General features: G+C 44.9%; 1 protein-coding gene across 2 annotated transcripts in view; it reads left to right on the top strand.

Annotated features, from left to right (window-relative positions):
- LOC120823930 (carboxyl-terminal PDZ ligand of neuronal nitric oxide synthase protein) overlaps positions 1-18,489 on the top strand; it is a 93,989-nt gene that overhangs the window by 47,556 nt on the left and 27,944 nt on the right. Inside the window, exons 5-7 of one of the 2 annotated variants that reach the window (XM_040184404.2) lie at positions 3,492-3,600; positions 9,856-9,985; positions 13,126-13,292. In XM_040184404.2, coding sequence (XP_040040338.2) covers positions 3,492-3,600; positions 9,856-9,985; positions 13,126-13,292 — 406 coding nt within the window. Of the gene's footprint in view, positions 1-3,491; positions 3,601-9,855; positions 9,986-13,077; positions 13,293-18,489 lie in introns of both variants that reach the window. The other variant, XM_040184403.2, reaches the window with a different exon arrangement.

The following is an 18,489-nucleotide window of genomic DNA, read 5'->3' as shown; positions in this document are numbered from 1 at the left end:
CCTGCGACACTCGGGGGGGAAAATGAGATCTTCAACGGGCGCCGCGGTGGCTTTTTGGGGTGGATTCAGCTCTGAAGTCCAAACCACACATGCTCAAACACCTGACCAAAGACAAACGTCCCCGGTGGTCCTCACCCCCCCCGAGGCAGAGAACCACATAAATAATAAATCCATCTTGATTTCGTTTGAGGTTTGTTTGTTTGGGAGAAAGTTTGAGTTTCATGTGGCGTCCGAGCAGAGCTCTGTTTGTTAATTGCAGGGCAGGATTTACGTATTTAGTGACGTCACGTTTCATAAATGAATAGAAGTGAGACTGAGAAGCTTAACTTCCCGGCGTGAATAACCAGTGCGGGAGGGGGTTGCCTGTCCGTTGGACGATGAAGTCTGTTTAGTCGGGCCGCGCTGTAATTCCAGGGTTTTCTCCATGTCGGCACCCGCAGGTGGAGCTGACACAACAGATTTTCTGATGATGAAACGCTACCTTTTCACCCTGCCTTTTAGAGCCACTTTTAATCAACATAATGCCTGATCTGTATGCTGTGCTAATGAGTCTGGTTTAACCGGGAGTTTTAAGATTCGATTTAAGGCCGGCGCTGTCGCAGACAGTCGGTGTGTGATTTAAAAAAATGCAATAAGCAGGAAAGCAAACTGTTACAAACAAGTTATTGTAAAGCAGAGCACTGCTTCTTCTTCTGCAGAGCTGACGGTGGATTTAGTGTGAAAGGGCTTTATATAACCTCTTTAAATGTTCTATTGTTCTAAGGGATCCTCCACTTCAAGCATAAAGCTGAATTCCTTTCAACTTTCAGCTCAATGATCACGTTGACGTCTTACTGACAGGCGGCTCGGTTCTTACTGTCAAAATGTCAATGTCTTTCTTCAAAATGAAAACAGAAAAGGCGCTTCATCTTCTTAATGTGCCCGAAATAAACATGATAAAAAACTTTTAAAAACGTATCATTCGTGGCTCCTGAGGTGTGCTGGTTTTAGATCACGGGAACATCTTTTGTGCCGTGATCTAAAGTGAATCACACAATCAAATATATATTGCTCACATATCATTTTGATTCATTTCTTGAATTCTTTTGAATAAAGTATATTTTCTTCATATCTTATTCATTCACTTCTGACTGTTTACGCCGACCTGGCTTAGGGGGCGTGGCATCACGTGAGCGCGGCGTGTAATCCCGAGTGACAGCTTCACAAAGAAGGCTGCAAGGCTTCAGGAAACATAAGTTGATTTTAAAGTAAGCTGGCACATCACCGCCTCTGTATTAAAACACTTCCTCCAATTAACATAATCGACAGAGAATGCCGCATTTTAAATATTTGAAAGGCTGTAACTTCCCACAAACCGTACTTGTATGTAGCGGCTCACGCTGTGGAAACGGACGAGACGGTTGACACGACGGCCCACATCACTTTTTAAAGGGCTGCGTTATTAATTCACGCCAAGGCAGACGGGCTGCAGCGCGTTCCTCACATATTGATCCAGCCGTCGATACTTTCAGGCTGACGCACCGTATGTAATCCAGGAATGTTCCATGGTGCTGCAGCTGTAGGACGTTACACGCTGGGAGATATATTGATATTAATGATATTACAGATGCATTTGTCGTTTATTCACAAACATGATGCTAGTTCTAATAAATACACACACACACACACACACACACAAGGGACTTGATCTGTCACAGGTGTGTTGTTGTATGGATTCCCTGTAAGTGTGTTGTCGTCGGCGCTGCGTGTGGTGCATTGCCTCTCAGCCTTTGGTTCACAGGCGGCGATTGATCGGCGTCCGATAGAGGACAGAGGACTCCTGGTTACTGAGGCGCGGCATCGCAGCCGCCTGCCCGATGAGCTCGGCTTGTTAACATGAAGGGCTCCTGAGTGTCATTGGGGGTCTCGCCGGTTAAAATGGAACAAATCTGTGTGACCAATAGCTGCCTTTCTTGTGCTTTTATTTTTATTTGATCACAACCAGGTGATGCACAATGAAGTCCATCCCGTGGGATTAAATGTCTAAAGCAAATTGATGTACGTTTCCTAAATTCAAAACAGAGACGGACAGAACATTCTGGTCCAGAGTGAAACGGTTTCTCTGCACGGTTGTAAAATGTTGCTCACACATTTAGATCCGGAGCCCCTGATGCAAAATCATTCCCCTTTTTGAAGTGTGGAATTTAATTTGATTCTTATCTTTTTTTTCCTTTTCTAATTTGTCCTCCAAATGTCTCTGACTATCTACATTATCTGAAATTAAAAATGGATTAATATTGATCACCGGGGCTCCAGAGGGTCTAGATATTTTTATCTGGCAGAAAAGTTATGTCTCGTGTTCGACTTCCACTATCAATGATCCGTCTTCACTTGGGTTGCTCATGTCCAGCCCCCATGTTGGTACCTGACTACCTGCTGAGTGGTTGCTGACTCCTTAAGTTCTTCCAGCAGATCAAACGATTGCCTTTAATGTGTTGTTTCTCCGTTACAGAGAGAAGAAAAGTGGCACTCATTTATATTATTCATATTATCTGCAGGTATTTGCAGACTGATTTATTTTATTTAGTTGACTCTCACGTGGGGCCCCCGTCTCCAGTCCTGAGATCTCCATCCGACCCGTCTTCACCTGGATGTTAACGAGGGACAGTTGATGGGGACGGATCCGAGTGGTCCTCTCTGCTCGGCTCCCTTCCACTCCGTCTTGGCTGAGCTTCACTCGTCTGGCAGCATGTTTCTTTTTATCCCTGCCTACACGCTTTGAATACTATTCAGCTCCCTGCAGGCAACAATTGGCACAACATAAGACCTTTTCCCTTTTTTGCTCTAGATTTCAAAGAACAAAAATCTGTCGGTACATTGAATTTTATCCCAGTGACCGGGGGTTTCTGAGGGGTTCAAAGGGGAGACAACTTAAAGGCTTCTGCCTTTTAAGGGAGCGGTCAGTTGTTCCTCCAGTACTGATCACACGGCTTGATAATAAAGACCCCCCCCCCCACTTGGCGCTACCAGCTTGTTGACAGAAACGCTCTAATTAAGCCGGAGACTCAGTCCCTCGAGCTTAACGCCACCTTATTTTCTATTATTTGCCGTCCTTTGGGGAAAGTCCTGTTTAAACTGTGATGACGCAACAGGATGCAGATCATGCTCTTTGCTGTCTCACTATTTGAAGTTTGTTTTCATTGTTCTTCAACGTGCTCTCAAAATGCTATAGGAACCATAGAGGAAGTCCGGAAGCCAGTTCATTTTATTTTCAAAGCACTTTTATTCTCAACTTTCTTTTCCCTTGTTTTTGAGCCTAAGTTCGGTTTCATGCCTTTCACGGCGTGTTTATTTCTGTCCCATTGAAACCCTGCGGAAACGGGCTGAGCGCCTGTTTTGCGTCTGAAGACACATTTAGAAATGCTGCCAGGCTCCGATTCTGTTTTTCAGCGTGTTGACTTTTTTTTATTTTATATTTTTATGTCTGACCTATTTTTTTCTTTATCTTTCAGAATATTCTATGTGTCTCATGATTCACAAGATCTGAAGATATTCAGCTACATTGCCAGAGACGGACAAAGCAACGTCTTCCGCTGCAATGTCTTCAAGTCCAAGAAGAAGGTAAGAAAGAAGGTTGAAAATGTCTCACCTTTTAACGGAACTGGCCCTGTTATATTTTGAGTGGCACAGAATGTTAACACAGCATTTTATCAATTTTTTGGCAAAGAAATGAAAAAATATATATGTGTATATATTTTGAGATTTGTAAACCGTTAAAAAGAAGATGAAAACGCACACGGCATCACGTCTTGTTGAGGCTTCAGGTACATGTCGGAAACCCACTTGGGCCGGAGGCGTTTCTGCAAGACCGTGGAAAATAGTAACAGTGTCCGGCAATGTGACAACGTTGGATAGGAAATGTATTCCCAGATTTCTGTAGACTGTAAACTCGTTGACAGGATGCATTCTCAGAGATCTAGTGTACACACACACACACACACACACACACACACAGGCTGGTTTCCAGCTTAATGGCCCCATGGTTATACTGCAGTTTCCCCAGAGAAATTTGGCATGAATTACATTTTCATTTGGTGTGTGTGTGTGTGTGTGTGTGTGTGTGTGTATTGATTTACACTGTGGTAGGATAAGGAGAGACAATGGGGAAGATGATTTGTTTTAAAAGAACACCATCATGTTTTATATTTGCATCTCATTCATTAGCTGCTACGCTTACTAAGAGTGACGGGGGGAATTTGTTCAGTCAATATGTTTTTAAGAGATTATTTCACGATTGAGACATTTTCTGTGTTCTCCGTGTGAATGACGGCAGGCAAAGCACCTCGCACTGTTAAAATCCTCAGGTTATGTTTTGCTACCATAGACACTAAGTGCTCTTGGAACAATATTTTCCCAACGTAGCCATTGATTTGTTATTTGTTCGTGAAGATTGAATGTGACCCTGGATCCTGACTGAACCAGCGCCTTGTGATTGGGCTCTTTGTGTTTTTCCTTGGGCCCTCTGTAGTCCGCTCACTGGTTAGATCTAAGAGGTTTGAATTGTGATTGGTCAGTGAACAGTATGTTCATCTGGTACTCCTAAATACTAGTGCGAGACTAAAAGTTTATTCATATTGTGAAGTTTGAAGAAGAGCTTTCAGAAGAAACATGTCTGTCAATTCCGGCTCATTACAGCATCGTTGTTTCTTTGACACTTTAGCTTAAAGCTGCAGGTTTTAATGCCGAGCCTACAGTTTATATGACCATGTTCAATATAATACAATGTATTATATATATATAATCTTTTGCGTTGCTTTATATAACATAAAGCATAAGCAAAGTCTACTTGTCTGCATGTTAAAAGCATACTGGACCGTTCAGAGATCTAGAGAAGTCCAGTTAGCCAATCGAGCTCTAAGGCAGCAGTTACTAAAGGTTTAACGTGTATTGTACATAGACGACACAAAGAAAGAGAAAATGTATTGGGTTATATCGAACAAAAATGATGAAACTCGGCGGCCTGATAAGAAAGGAATGGGTATGTATCACTGCCCTTCAAAGCAGTGTGATCTTGTGTGTGCGGAAGGTTGCAAGTGTAAGATGAAGTAGGAGATTAAGCGTCCTTATTTCCTTCCTAACTACCGGAATTGGAAAAACTGCTGCGCTTTAAATCACTGCGGAAATAAAAAGACTTTAGTGGCCATCGGCTGTATGAGGGCTGCGTGTGTCTCATCCTGACTCGTACGCTCTCGCTCTCCCCCGTCTTCCTATTCACCGTTTAAAGGAGGCTAATGAATGACCTGGCCTCTGTTATGTAGCATTCAAGTGACAGTGATGGAGCAGAGATCAGGGAGGGAATACTGAATGCTGCCTCTGCTGGGAGGTCGGTTTTGTGTGCGTGTGATTGTGTGTGTGACCCTCCAAAGCCATTGTATTCATGTGTGCTTTGTGTGATTAACTCACAGCAGCTCTGCTGTCACTAGGTAACCCTGAAATGACCACTTTACATTGGTATTATGGGGAAAACTCAAACGCATGGATGGATATTCCTCATGGTAGTTCTTATTTAGAGCCAATAAGCCCATCATATTTAGATGTGCTTTACATTAGAATCATGTAAGTGGACAATCCCTTTTAATTTAACCTTCACCACAAGCTCCCCCCAAAACCACAGCGATATAAATTGTGGTTCATATCGTCCATCGCTGGACGAGATGTATGCAAGCAATGCCCAGGGACGCAAACGGGACCGATCAGAAAAGGCTTTCTTTCCAAGTACTGTTCTACTAAGTATTCGTTTGAAGTACAGAAAGTGTGGTGGATTTATGTCCTCGGACGGGATGTTTGAATACAGTTGGAGTAGATGAATTTCACTGCGGATCGATCGTCTTTTCATTGACTTTGGGGAGTGCTCATAAAAGATGACGCATGGCCATTTGCAGGCTTTTCCGTGAGAAGGACTCAACGTGGTTAATTGGTTTGAATAACCTTTCAGCTCCTTTTATTGAACATCCATCTCTCGGTGAAATGATCCGTCTGTCTAGAGCTTTGTCTCTCACTCTTTACGTTTCGTTTTTATTTCTCTGTCTAGTCTATTGGTGGCAGCTGCAGGACACACGTTTTCAGGCCGCGTCCTCCTCCAGTCTCACGAGTGGGACACGTTTCTCGACCCGCTGCCTGCTCGGGCGTCTGTGCCGCTACACCTGAACCCTTTCTTTGATAACAATGTCCCAGCATGTTTTCATACACCTGCTTCATATGCTCTAAATATGCTCTGGTCGGCCTACTGAACCCTCGCTCGGTGCTCAGCCCACAAGGCGCCACTGTGCCGTCGCGACTTCGTTCCAGCACTCGAAGCCGCTGACAGTCGCTCGCAAACCGGCCCCCTGATTACCTCGCGTTGTGGCCCGATAACGTCCGTCTGCGGTGCTCTCGCACTCCGGGTTATTGCTCCCACTCGTCCCTCTAATTTCTTTGAGCCAATCGATGTGTTCAATTAACGTCGGCCGCGGTGATTAGTGGACTAGTGGTGATCAGGAAGTCCAGGTAGGAGGACTAAGTCTCTTTTTGTCTACGCTACAAATCCCGTGTTTGCGCGCCTCGAGTTCTTGAGGATACGTACACACAGGAAGAAAAGAGAATGAACGATCTCATCAACAGAGAGGAAAAAGGTTTCAATCAGAAGAAAGTCTCTGCCGTCCTCATTGTTTACCTTCCTTTTTCCTAAATTGCTTTATATTCCCTTTTGTCCCCCTCCCTTTGCTTGTGCCAAGACTTTCAAAAAGACAGCAAAGGCACCGCTGAAGCTCTGTGGCTAATCTGGGATGAATAATGCATGGGCCTTTTGACTGGGCCCGGTCCAATGGCCGCTAGGACCGACTCCTGCTCACCGGCAGCGTGATGCAGAGAGGCTGCGTTTACTCACAGGAGAAGTGGTGGGGACAGCGATGGAGGAAGAGTGCTTAACACAGACGGTGACGGATGTCCTACAAGTGACCAACACCACTGCGGCCTTCTGAGAGGAAGAGCAGAGCGTTTGGAAAGCACCGTCTGTTCGACAAAAGGTGTAAACCACACCGACATTTGTAAAGCATCAAGTGTCCTTTCTCTGCACGAACCCGTTTGACTGTTCGGCGTTTTGTGACCTACCACCTCCACGTTGACCAGGAGGTCCGGCTCAGCAAAGTAAAAAGCGCCGGGTCATCGCTTGAGGAACATCGTGGCCATCGGGGCGACACAAGACGCTCAAATGTCGTCCACCGAATCCAATTTGAGTAACGGATGAAACCGCAAGGTACTACACAGCAGTTCAGAATATAACGATGTAGGATTCTGCAACTTGGTAACGGTTCCACAGAAGAAGTCCTTTTTGTTTGCCCTTGCGATGATCACCAGGCGAGGGTCGAGACGCCAGAGTAACCCGTCAGGAAGGCGGCGTGTCAATGCTGCCCGAAGGCGCCTTAAAGGTGCTGTGTCCTAAACAAAGATGTGCTAATTCTGCTACTTCGATCCGCCACTGGTTCACGTGTGTAAACATTTTTGTGAAACAATGACGCAAGAAGTCTGTGCGTCATCGCTCACTCTGATCTCGTGTTTAGAAGCATAAGTGAAACGGCATGTGAGGGGTTTCATTTCAACGACGCCTGTAACTGCTTCTGTAATACACGGCTCTCCATTTCCCCCCCCCGAAGAGCCTACGAAACCACTTGTGCCCACTGAGTGTAACTAAGAATGAGCTCACATCCCTTGTCCTTCCAGCTTCCTGGTTAGTTTAGATCTGTAAGAGCCTGGTCATATAAATATGTCCCGACGCTTGGCTGTGAAGTTGTGTCCCTGACGTCTGATTCTCCGACCCTCTGCTTCACCGCGTCACATAGATGCTTGGATTCAATTTTAGAGCTTTACCACTTCATATGTGTAGTTTTCAGTGATACTAATAGTTTCCCGACCTCTGAACCCCGGCCTAAATCATGTTTGTGCTCCGTGACAATTTTCTCTTAATTGCAAAACAGTTAAGCCAAAAAGTTAGATGGTTGTGAGTCAATACTTTCCCCTGGGAGACGTTTAGCTGAGTTCAGTGGACAAGTTGCATTTCACACTTTTCGGCAAGTCAAACTGTTACAAGTACAAACAGACGGAGACTTTTTTGTGCTTCCTTATGAATCTTACCAATCAGTGAGCGGGAGAGTCGGAGGCAGCTGGTTCCTTTGGTGTGTGTGGAATGACAACAGCATCTGTCATCATCTCCTGTTCGACTGCCTCTGGAAATGTCTTCAGAGGAAAACACACAGGTTTACGGTCTCCCTGAGGACCAGCGTGGGTTAGAAGGACGCGAACGGAGGGTCCACAGAGGAGGAGGACGATGAACCCCAGGTGATTAATGGAGGAAGAGAAAAGCAGTCTGAGGAGGAGCAGAAGGCAGGGGAGAGTAAGGGAAATGAGAAGTGTAGTTAATAGTGTAGTAGTAGAAGTTTGCGAACACAATAGTTCAGATACTGGGTTTGGTGCATTTTTCATACTGACTCCAATAGTTTGATCTCTTGCAATCGTTCATTTATCTCTTCTCAGTGCTGGAACAGCGACAGGACTTGTCTGTTTCAGGATATTGAAACTATTTGCTGGAAAACTGGAAAAGAGACACAGCAACACAAGTTAGAAGCTAAAGATGATTTAGGATAAAAACTGCGGCGAGGTGTGAGTGACGTGTTCTTAGTCTGCACTAGTCTACATGTATGTAAAGTTACAGGTTGCTTTCATCAATTCAATCGTACCGAAGCAACACTTTGCCATGACTGCAGCAGGTGATTGTTTCAAACGATCAATAAATCTGTCTAATTAAACACTGTCAGATAAAAGAATGAAAAGGTAGAGGCTACAAAGACTCCTTAGTTACTGCTGGAAGGAGCTGCTCTGCTCTCCGGCTCAGTAGGCGTTGAACGTTTTTCAAATCCTCTTTTGTTTTTGCCACTGCAGGCAGCTGCTGCCCGGTCACTATGGGAACAACATCAGCACCAAATGATGCTGAAGCAGGACGGTTGATAAAGAACACTGTGATGGAATGTGTGGAGTCTTTCTGAAAAAACATACTCAAACAAACCGTTTAGACCTATAATGTAACTGATGTGACTACTACATCATATTTGTCATCTAATGGTAGTGCTCAGGCCGCATACTATTCTGATACTATTCTGAGGTTTTTAACCGGGACATGGAAGGATCGGCAGCGTCTTGATTGCCATCGGGTCTTTAGGCGAGACTACATCTGTTCTGCTGCTACTACAATAAGCCAGACAAGAGGGGGGAGGACGGCAGACAGAAGTTGCAGAAGTTGTTTTCGCTTGACCTGCCTTTTCGGAGCTGGGCAGATGACGAATAAGCAAACACATTTGGCTTCTTGCACCTGAGGACAAAGAAAGAATTCAGTGAGAAATAGAAACAACATTGTGATATTCCCCATAGTGAGGATACAGATGCAGATAAACTCCTCTGAGACGTGATTGTGCCAAATCATCAGGTGACCTTGTGGGACTGTGTGTCCTATATAGATGATTTTATACTGCCTGTTGTTTAAAAACAGATAAACAAGTCTGGGGTAAACGTTCTTCCAGTCAGCATCTGAAAATGGTGGAAACCATTTGGGATTCCCAGGCTGTGATTTTTGGACGTTTTCTATATCTGGTTTCTTTAGAAGAACTGAATGACTAAGAAAACAAAGGACTATCTACAGAACCGGTCAATTTCAGAATACAGTTTTGGTTCATAAACACGGCTCCATAATTGAGGGCTTTCAACCAGGTGGCAACACAGAAGTGGAAAGTTGTAAGAATTACAAATGCATTTGCTTTTTTGTTTGTCTTTTCTTTCCCGCCCACCCAGAGCCAGGCCATGCGCATTGTCCGCACAGTCGGCCAGGCGTTCGAGGTGTGTCACAAACTGAGTCTGCAGCACACGCAGCAGAACGCAGACGGGCAGGAGGACGGCGAGAAGAACGGCAACGACTCCACAGGTACACAAACGCACAAACACACACACACAGGATGACACTTACCGGCCCTCAAGGAGCCGTTGAATACTTGAAACTGTAAAAATGTGTCTAAAGTGATGACCAAAGAAATGAATAGTCTTAAAGAAGACGTGTAGCCGACAGTTGTGTCCAAGCCAGCGAATCAGTGTGTTAAGTCCAGCTGAGCGCCACTGGCTGTGAAAGCTGCTCTTCTACTGTGAAAGAGAAAAGATTCTGCAAGGGTAACGTAAACTTGTAACAATCCAAGGTTTTTATTTTCTCCCTGACATTGCAACCTGCTCTGATCGATTACCCTGCAGCACAAGTACAATGTGATCAATTCACGAGTGTTGCCTGCCAATCTGAATGACACAGATCTCGACCTATACTGTCTGGCTATCAATATAGTTGCAAGATGACAACCTTAAGGGTTGATTAAATGGATGTCCTCATTTTTAATATACACTTTTGATTACAGTATAATTTTCTTTGTCCAAAAAATAGAGGCCTGTCGATTGTCTGGAAGCCCCACAGAACCTTTTTGTTTTTCTATGTCACCAAGTTTTGAGATCTCAGAAATTGCTTTGTTGAGTCATACATCTGAAGGCCGAAGCAACACAAATAAAACTATGTTGTAGGAATCTTTTAGTTTCCCTTCAAAGAATGTGAGGGAGGGCTGTGGGTTTTTTGTGTTTTTTTTGAAGAGAAAGAAAGATGGAGGCATAGAGGAAAGCTTAGCGAGGATCCATTCACTCCCAACGTGAAGACAACTGGTGATGCAGAGAAAAACTCCCCACTTCAGAAAGACCGGACAGACAAACCAGCAAGAAATGGTTCTATTATCTCACGGAATAAAGCTCACCTTGTCCGTAGTGTCCAAGTCTAAAAAGAAGGCTGAAGCTGAAGTTGACAGCACATTCAGTCGTGTGCACAAACAGCTCGACGCCTCTCTGCAGTCGCGAGTTCTCTGATCAAACTACACACACACACTCATGCGCCGGTACACTTCCCTGCCTCCTCTGTGCCTGAGTTGGTGAGCGGGAGAGGGCAATGCTGGAATGAATGTCACGGATGAGTCAACCCGAAGAAAGAAGGCACCACGCAGAAGCCCCCGGTGGGCTGAGCTGCTTTTATCCTCTGCCTCGTGCCTGGACAGGATGGTCCTCCTCTGCAGCCCAGGGACACGTGGCTCTTGAGAGGACAGACATGGGGATTCAGCTCCAGGAAGACGCTACCATCAGGGCTCTCTCACACCCTCGTTGCACTCATTACGCCAGCCAGCGCTGGCCGCCCTCCGCACCCTGGCCTGTGGGGCCTTTATCTCCACGTTCCCCCTCCAGGCCCCACAGAGACCCGCTCCCTGTCACATGCTGATGATACGAGACGTCACCCACACGCTATGGCTGTACGTCCATGACGGAAGGACCACCACGCGCATACAAACTCGCGGTCACGGAGCGTTGGGTAACACGGGAGCCGTCACGCACAGCCGATTCGCTTATCTGGAGACCTACTTATCCTGGCAGTGAAAGTAGAGGGAGATAGAAGAGTGTGAGATAGCGGATTAGAGGGACGGATAAATGGGGGACAACGTGGATAGTTGAGAAGAGGAAGAGGACGAGATGGTCGGGTGAGCCAAACGGAGCTCAGGAGCATTTAGGACGAGACGGCAAGAAAAGATCAAAGTACAAGGCACCGTATGCAGACTGGACAAAGCTCCAACCAGGATCAGACAACCAAAATAATAAAAAGCACCTTGCCAATTAACCAAAGGATAAAAACAATATACAGGTTTAAGACGGATGCCAAATGACTAATAAGTCTTTCTCTTCCTATTGTTGCTGTCTCCCAATGTTAACTTTTAAATAAAGGCAAAGATACCAAAAGAATAAGAAGATAATAAAAGGCCTACTAGGTGGTGATCCAATAACGTCGACAATATATGGTACACACAACCTGTTAAATGGAGTAAGACCTGCGGATAGCAGCGGGCAGGAGGAAGGTCGGGGTGGAAAGGTGGAGTGGGAGCAGCGGTAATGGACACAGAGCTGAGGGCCGTGCTGCTGGCAGCCACCAGGTTGAAGTGGTTGGAGGACGCTGCAGCGGGATTGGCAATAAAAGAGAACAACAGGAAGGAAAAGGTGTTTGTGAAGGAAAGAAGTACTAGGCTGAAGGCAGGAATGTCCATTTAATACGCCAATAGATTCAGGGTGAGTAAATCTGGAATGAAGCGGTCCACTTTGAGCCTTTCTTCTATTGAGCGGTTTTTACCCCGGCGGCTCCGTGACAGTGTCCCTGAGCAAGACACCTAACCCCTAATTGCCCACAGGGCAAAAATGTAAAAAGCCATTGGTTAAAAATGTAATGTAAGTCGCTTTGGATCAAAGCGTCAGCTTAAATGACCTGTAATGTAATGTAATGTATAGATGTGTTACTTTGCCACGTGGGTGAGCATATTCCCGGTGGCTCCAAGTGGAATATTGTATTTATAGAATAGAAAAGTTTGCAGGAATTCTATCTAGGGGACTCTTGTCAATTATTATGCTCAAGAAAAAAAAAGCATGATGAATATACAACTGGCACCTACAATTCCCATGTTGTTCAATTTACTGTGATGATACACAACCTGAGGCTTTGTAGTCAGACAGGAGCGGCTCCAACTGTGACGACTGTTTTCTGCTGAATCGCCCGGTGAGCCGTATCAAACCGAAATGTAAAATATTCAACAAAACTGTGACCGCTGAAGGCAAAGTCTTAAGATTCTGAGCTGCTCAGCATCCATTCAGTTAAATCAACCCTTTTTGAGTTTTACAAAGTATTGATCTGTTGCTGCTTTCGACCGTGTGTTTTACTGAACTCAATTGCACGGTTCCCTTTGCTAAAGTTGAAAAACTAATGATGATACAGGTAATATTGTTGATACGCATTGGTAAAGGTAAACCAATGTGGCACATGTGTTTATATTTGTTTTGTATAATCAAGCCTCACTGATTTTCAATCATAAAGCAAACCGATAATAATGTTTCTTACCGTGTCCATGTGTGTCCACCCATGTGTGCGTGTGACCATACTCATGCTTACATGCGTGTATGTAGGCGTGCGTGCTTACCCACCTGTATGTGTGTGCACTTTCCTCGGCTCAGCTCGAGAGCTGAGTGGCGCGGAGAAGACGCCGACCGTCTCCGAGGAGACGGATATCGACGCGGAGGACGCGGGCCACGAGTCTGCAGCAGAGTTGAACCTCAACAGAGGCGTGACGGACCTGGACGCCACGGCCAAGCCCGCCGAGCCCGACCACGAGGAAAGCAAGGTGAGGCATCCAACGGCGCACTCCTTCAAATCCCCTAGTGGTCCACGCGTAGTCGCCGTTGACAACGAATGTCTAGATCGCAATGAGGACATTAAGTGTTGGTGTTAAATAATACGGAGATCTGTTCAAATCACTTTAGAAATAGTTTTAGAGCTCTATCAATTACACAAAGTGCATTAGTTCTTACATTTCAAAGCATCATCTCTATTTTGTGCCTGTCGTGTGCAGTTTTTGTCCCAGCATTCGTAGTTCGTAGATAAAAAATCTTTTGAGCCGCCAGTGGTTGCAATCGGAAACACACTGGAACAGTGATTTAAGATACACTATTTAAAACTGAGTCAAGAGAATAATTCATAATTTTCTTTGGTTCTTTATTAGCAACTAAATATTTCTTTTTTAGTTTGACTGGCTGGACGCCTATAAATCCGGTTGAGGCTGGCGAAGTCTTTCACGCCAGCGGGATTGAGTGACCATGAACTAAATCCCATTGATTTTAGTGTTATTTAGAGTGTAAGCGAACTTTCCAGCAGCACATCTTGCATTGACCGTCAGCAAACGGGAGAGTAGTTTAGAACAGAAAGGTCCACACAAGGACGGCCATAAAAATGTGTCTGGCCATTAACGTCGAGAGTCGGCCCACGTTGAGGCCCGGAAACCTGGCAGGAAATCGAATATCTGTTCTGCGGCTCCAGATCAGGCTGACCCAGAGTGTGACAGAGGATATCCAAAGTCTACACCTTGAAGCCGTGAATGAAAATAAATGTCTTTCACGTTGATTTACATACATATACATCTACCTGCATCAACCATGTGTAGAAACAGAGCTTGGTTTCTAATCCGAGGCTGTCGGCAGTACGTTGAGCTCCAGGAATACGGGGTGACGGGAGACGGCGTGGCGCTTTGCTTGTCAGACCCTGGGCACCGCGTCAATCCGGCAACACTGGTGCATTCTAATGATGTTTTCTTTGGTGTTGCATCCCACCACATGGCTTTTGTGAGCGGTATTTTGTACCCTACAAATTGGTAATTGGATTGTTTTTTTGTTTTTGCAACACCTTCTTAAATCAACCATCCATTTTAAGACATGATTGCGATTTCACATTTCAAGATGCATTATCAACACAACCTTCCCGTTCAACGTGGGGATTTATTTTCTACAGGGGCTGCCTGTAATCATTTTTTTTTAACCTTTCTGAAAAAGATAATTTGATAACAACCTTCCACAACATTTGGCTCTTTTCTGCAAAGGAACGGCGGTTTGATCTCTGGTCACATTTTGTAGAAAATGGGTATGAAGAGATGACATCATATATTTTTTGGCTCAACACGTCAAGTTTTAATAAAGTCGTAATCAATCAAAAAGGTGAGATTCATCATTAGAGCGAAGCTGTAGCCTGAAAAGTCGCCATTTTTGGGCCAAAGTTGCAAGCAGCTACCTGATTGAGCGTATGTAGATACCTTTATTATTATATCCCCTCAAGAGCAGATGTCACAAAATGTTCCACAAAGCTAAAAAAGCATGGAACACAGACATGCAGCAAAGAGCTCGTCCAAACAAGTGGTCCAATGATCATTCCCCCCTCTGCCACCACAAGCAACACAACGTTGTGTCGTGTTTCTGCCACTAAGCCAGTGACAGAGTTGCCTTTTGCCTCCTTGTTTATCAGATGCCCCAAAACTGATTCAAAGGAAGTTTTTCCCCAAAATATTCCCATTTTCAGGAAAAGCTCTGATGTGTCGTTAACTCTGAGTAATGAGGTCGTCCCTGAGGCGATCTCTGTTAATGGTGAATTATTAACAGGCAGGCAGCTACTGAAAGTGACACTAAAAAGTTTATTGAACTTCTTGCAGGACCTTAATGAGAAGGTTACAGGAAACATGCCGGAGGCGACAAGCTGATTGAAACATGCCGGTCAAGTCACCACGCAGAGACTCTGAGAGACATTTTGGGTCCTAACTCCGAGTCACAAGCCAAGCTATTCCGCCCCTAAACATTCCACGCGTCCCATTACTGTTTGAGTTGTAGGACCTTTTTTTATTACCATCCCTGATTGAAAGCAACTCGGCGTGAAATCACTGAAACAACGAGCTCTCTCCAACGACCTCCATTCTAAGGTCATTGGAGGAAGAGTGTGTGTGTGTGTGTGTGTGTGTGTGTGTGTGTGTGTGTGTGTGTGTGTGTGTGTGTGTGTGTGTGTGTGTGTGTGTGTGTGTGTGTGTGTGTGTGTGTGTGTGTGTGTGTGTGTGTGTGTGAGAGCCCGTTTTTGCACATATAAGGACTGCGTCTATTATCTTCAGTGTATTTTAATTTGACACATTTATCACTCCTGACAGCGTGGCAGATGAAATGAGAATGTGCAGAGATTGGTGGGGGAAGGTAACATTAATTTGCCTTTACGGCAGTGACCATGTGTGCGCACTTCTACGACCCGCTCGCGTGTGTGTGTGTGTGTGTGTTACGGAGTGGAGGCATTTGATTCAGGGTTCCCCTGGAAGCTCATGAAGGAGAAAGTCGCCTGTGAGCGTTGAAGTTCATTATATTTCCGTGCCTGCCCCCGTTGAGACGGACAAATCCCCCGTCGCCTACGTTCAAACCGTCCCACAAGCGCACATCGACCCCGCCTTGGGCTTTGTGTCCACGAGGTCCAGTCAAGATGTTACATTTTAGAAGGCTTGCCTCCCGTATCGGGGGGGGGGGGGGGGAGATGATAACCACAAAAGTCACAGTTGAGAGATAAGTGCATTTCAGTCATTTCAAGAGGCTGCACATGTTTTGTTTTTGTCTGGGCGACAGAGAGAAGGGCAATCGGTGTGGGCGTCCGACTCTACTGCAAACCCTCAGATAAAGGTCTTCCCTCTGGCCTACTTTCATGCAGGTGTAAACACTCGCATCCACGAGCGTTACGCTAATGAGAGCGCTCTCTTGTTTCGGCCCGCAATTTGTGTGCCTCAATTGTTTTGGTCTATCACGACGTGGACGGATTAGTGAGCAGTGAAGGACTAGAGGCCCGTGGGACCCGGCCAGGCTCGTCTGACTGTTAACATTTAATATTTTTATTGTTGGAAACTCAATGTCCCTTTTTTTTTCCTCCTGCCCTTGAGCAAAAACTTAATGCAGTTAACTTAACGCTGGCTTTATCGAGCCAACATTTAAAAGGTATTCTTAGGTGGAGGACAACTCCAAAGAGATTTTTTTAATGTTAATATATATTAATATTTAACTTGAATAAAGCTCATAAGGCAAAGCAAACTGAGTTTGGCTGCTAGCGAAATCTATCCAGTATTTGCTCCTGAAAACAATCCATGTTATGGATCCGTAACCCCAAATAAATCTAACAATTTAATTCACTAAATTGAGTGTGTTCAATAGACTGGTGACTGATCTAATTTAAAGAGTCTATTCACAGCAGATCAGCTTAACAAATTGTACAGTAATTAAGTTTACGATGATCAAATAATATTTACTCTGTGGCCTTTTTATGTCAGAAGACGGACCTCAGTATCCATAAAGTACATTAGAATAAGTAAAGCAAGTGAAATCTGAGCCGACTGCTTCGTGGGTCATATTTAGTATAATATATGGGAGGAGCGCCAGTGAGGATACGCGAGTCTCAGCCTCTATCATAAAATATTCCGATTTTCAACCTTCACTGTCACTAAAGGAGACGTGAGGGACAGACTGGTTTCCTTGTCTTCCTCGTCCTGTCTTCAGAGGGCACTCGTCTCTTCCTCCTTCGATGTGGCCCAGGTGGCAAACGTGGTTGGATCACTCAGTGTCCAAAAAGTCCCACAAAGATCAGACCTTTGTATTTGGAGGTAAATATGCAGAATGCGATCCGTATTTTAAAGCTGATTATTTAAAGCGCGTTTTTAGGGGAAAAAAAGAAATGATCTTTAGTCATCTTTCGGCAAATGTTTTACTGAATGTGTTAATACTTTTTTTTTTTTATATTTGTGCTACTAAATGTTTGCACTTTTATAATATACAACCTATTTAATTGGATTCATGGGAATCGTACCAATAGTTGAACAATTGATGTGCGAACAGACCTCCGATCTCTCTGCATCACCAGAAACTGAGTATTAGTCTGCGGTCGTTTAAGGCTGCGGTCGTCACGCCTGTTTCCCTGTCAGAGTGTAATCCTCTCACACGTACGATTACTCGCCCGGCTTCAGGGCAAAAAGTGACGATGACATGGAGGACTTGTGTGCGGCGGCGGTTTGAGGTGAAAGGAGGAAATGGAGCTACACACGAAGGTGGAAGTCTCAGTTTCCCAGTCTGCGTGACTTGTAAATGGATGTGTTGAAACGCATTACGCAGCCGTCCGTCTGGAGAAGATGCGGCGCTGCCGGGAACATTAGCATTAAGAAATTCTGCACGGGATCATTTGTGATGCGGTGCACTCACACGGGGAGGAGACGGACTTTCCTGTGAAGTAGGACACGTCTTTTGTGGAAAGTATTTTCTCATCCATCCTCAGCCCATTCCTGAAAGTAAAATGTTGATGGTCTTGCTTTTAATATATTGTAGAACAATTTCAACAAAGCCGAACCTCACTTTGAAAGAGGTTGCACAGCCTCGTCTACGGTCTCCCTCTATTCCCCGTCTTTTCTACCCACAGCTACCAGCGACGTCCACTCCGCTCAAAACCTGTTTGCCTCAGACACACACACACGTTTCCCTCTGGTTTACTGCACGTTGGAATAATCCCGGTTGTGTTTTTCATGAATTTCAACCCTCATGTTTCCTGAGGCTGATTTAACGGGTTAGTCCCAAATAATCAAACCTGCTTTTACTTCCACATTGTCCGTTGTTTCTCCGCTCTCGCTTCCTCACTCGATGCCTCCATCACTTGGCTTTTCTCTCCATTAGGCCACATTTTGTGCTGACGTTGAATATCTTTCGCCAGGAATGCTTTCGGCGCGGTTTCTCATGGAAGATTCATGCAATCATGTGACTCTTTTTGCTCTCCTGAAACTATAGAAATCCTCAAAACAGCTGTTTAAACTTTATTAGACACAGCAGCTTTAAAGGAAGAAAAAAAGATGACTTCAAGATCCTGGAAAACGGTGACTAAGATCTAACCAATAACACAATCACAGATGTGGGTTTACAGTTTTTGACTCTGCAGGTTTTCTTCGTAATCAAAGAAGAATTAAATCTGTATATTAACAACTAGTGTTGCAGCTATTTATC

The sequence above is a fragment of the Gasterosteus aculeatus genome, chromosome 8 (genome assembly GCF_964276395.1).
Source record: "Gasterosteus aculeatus chromosome 8, fGasAcu3.hap1.1, whole genome shotgun sequence".
Classification (NCBI taxonomy): domain Eukaryota; kingdom Metazoa; phylum Chordata; class Actinopteri; order Perciformes; family Gasterosteidae; genus Gasterosteus; species Gasterosteus aculeatus.
This window is presented reverse-complemented; position numbering and strand designations above follow the sequence as displayed.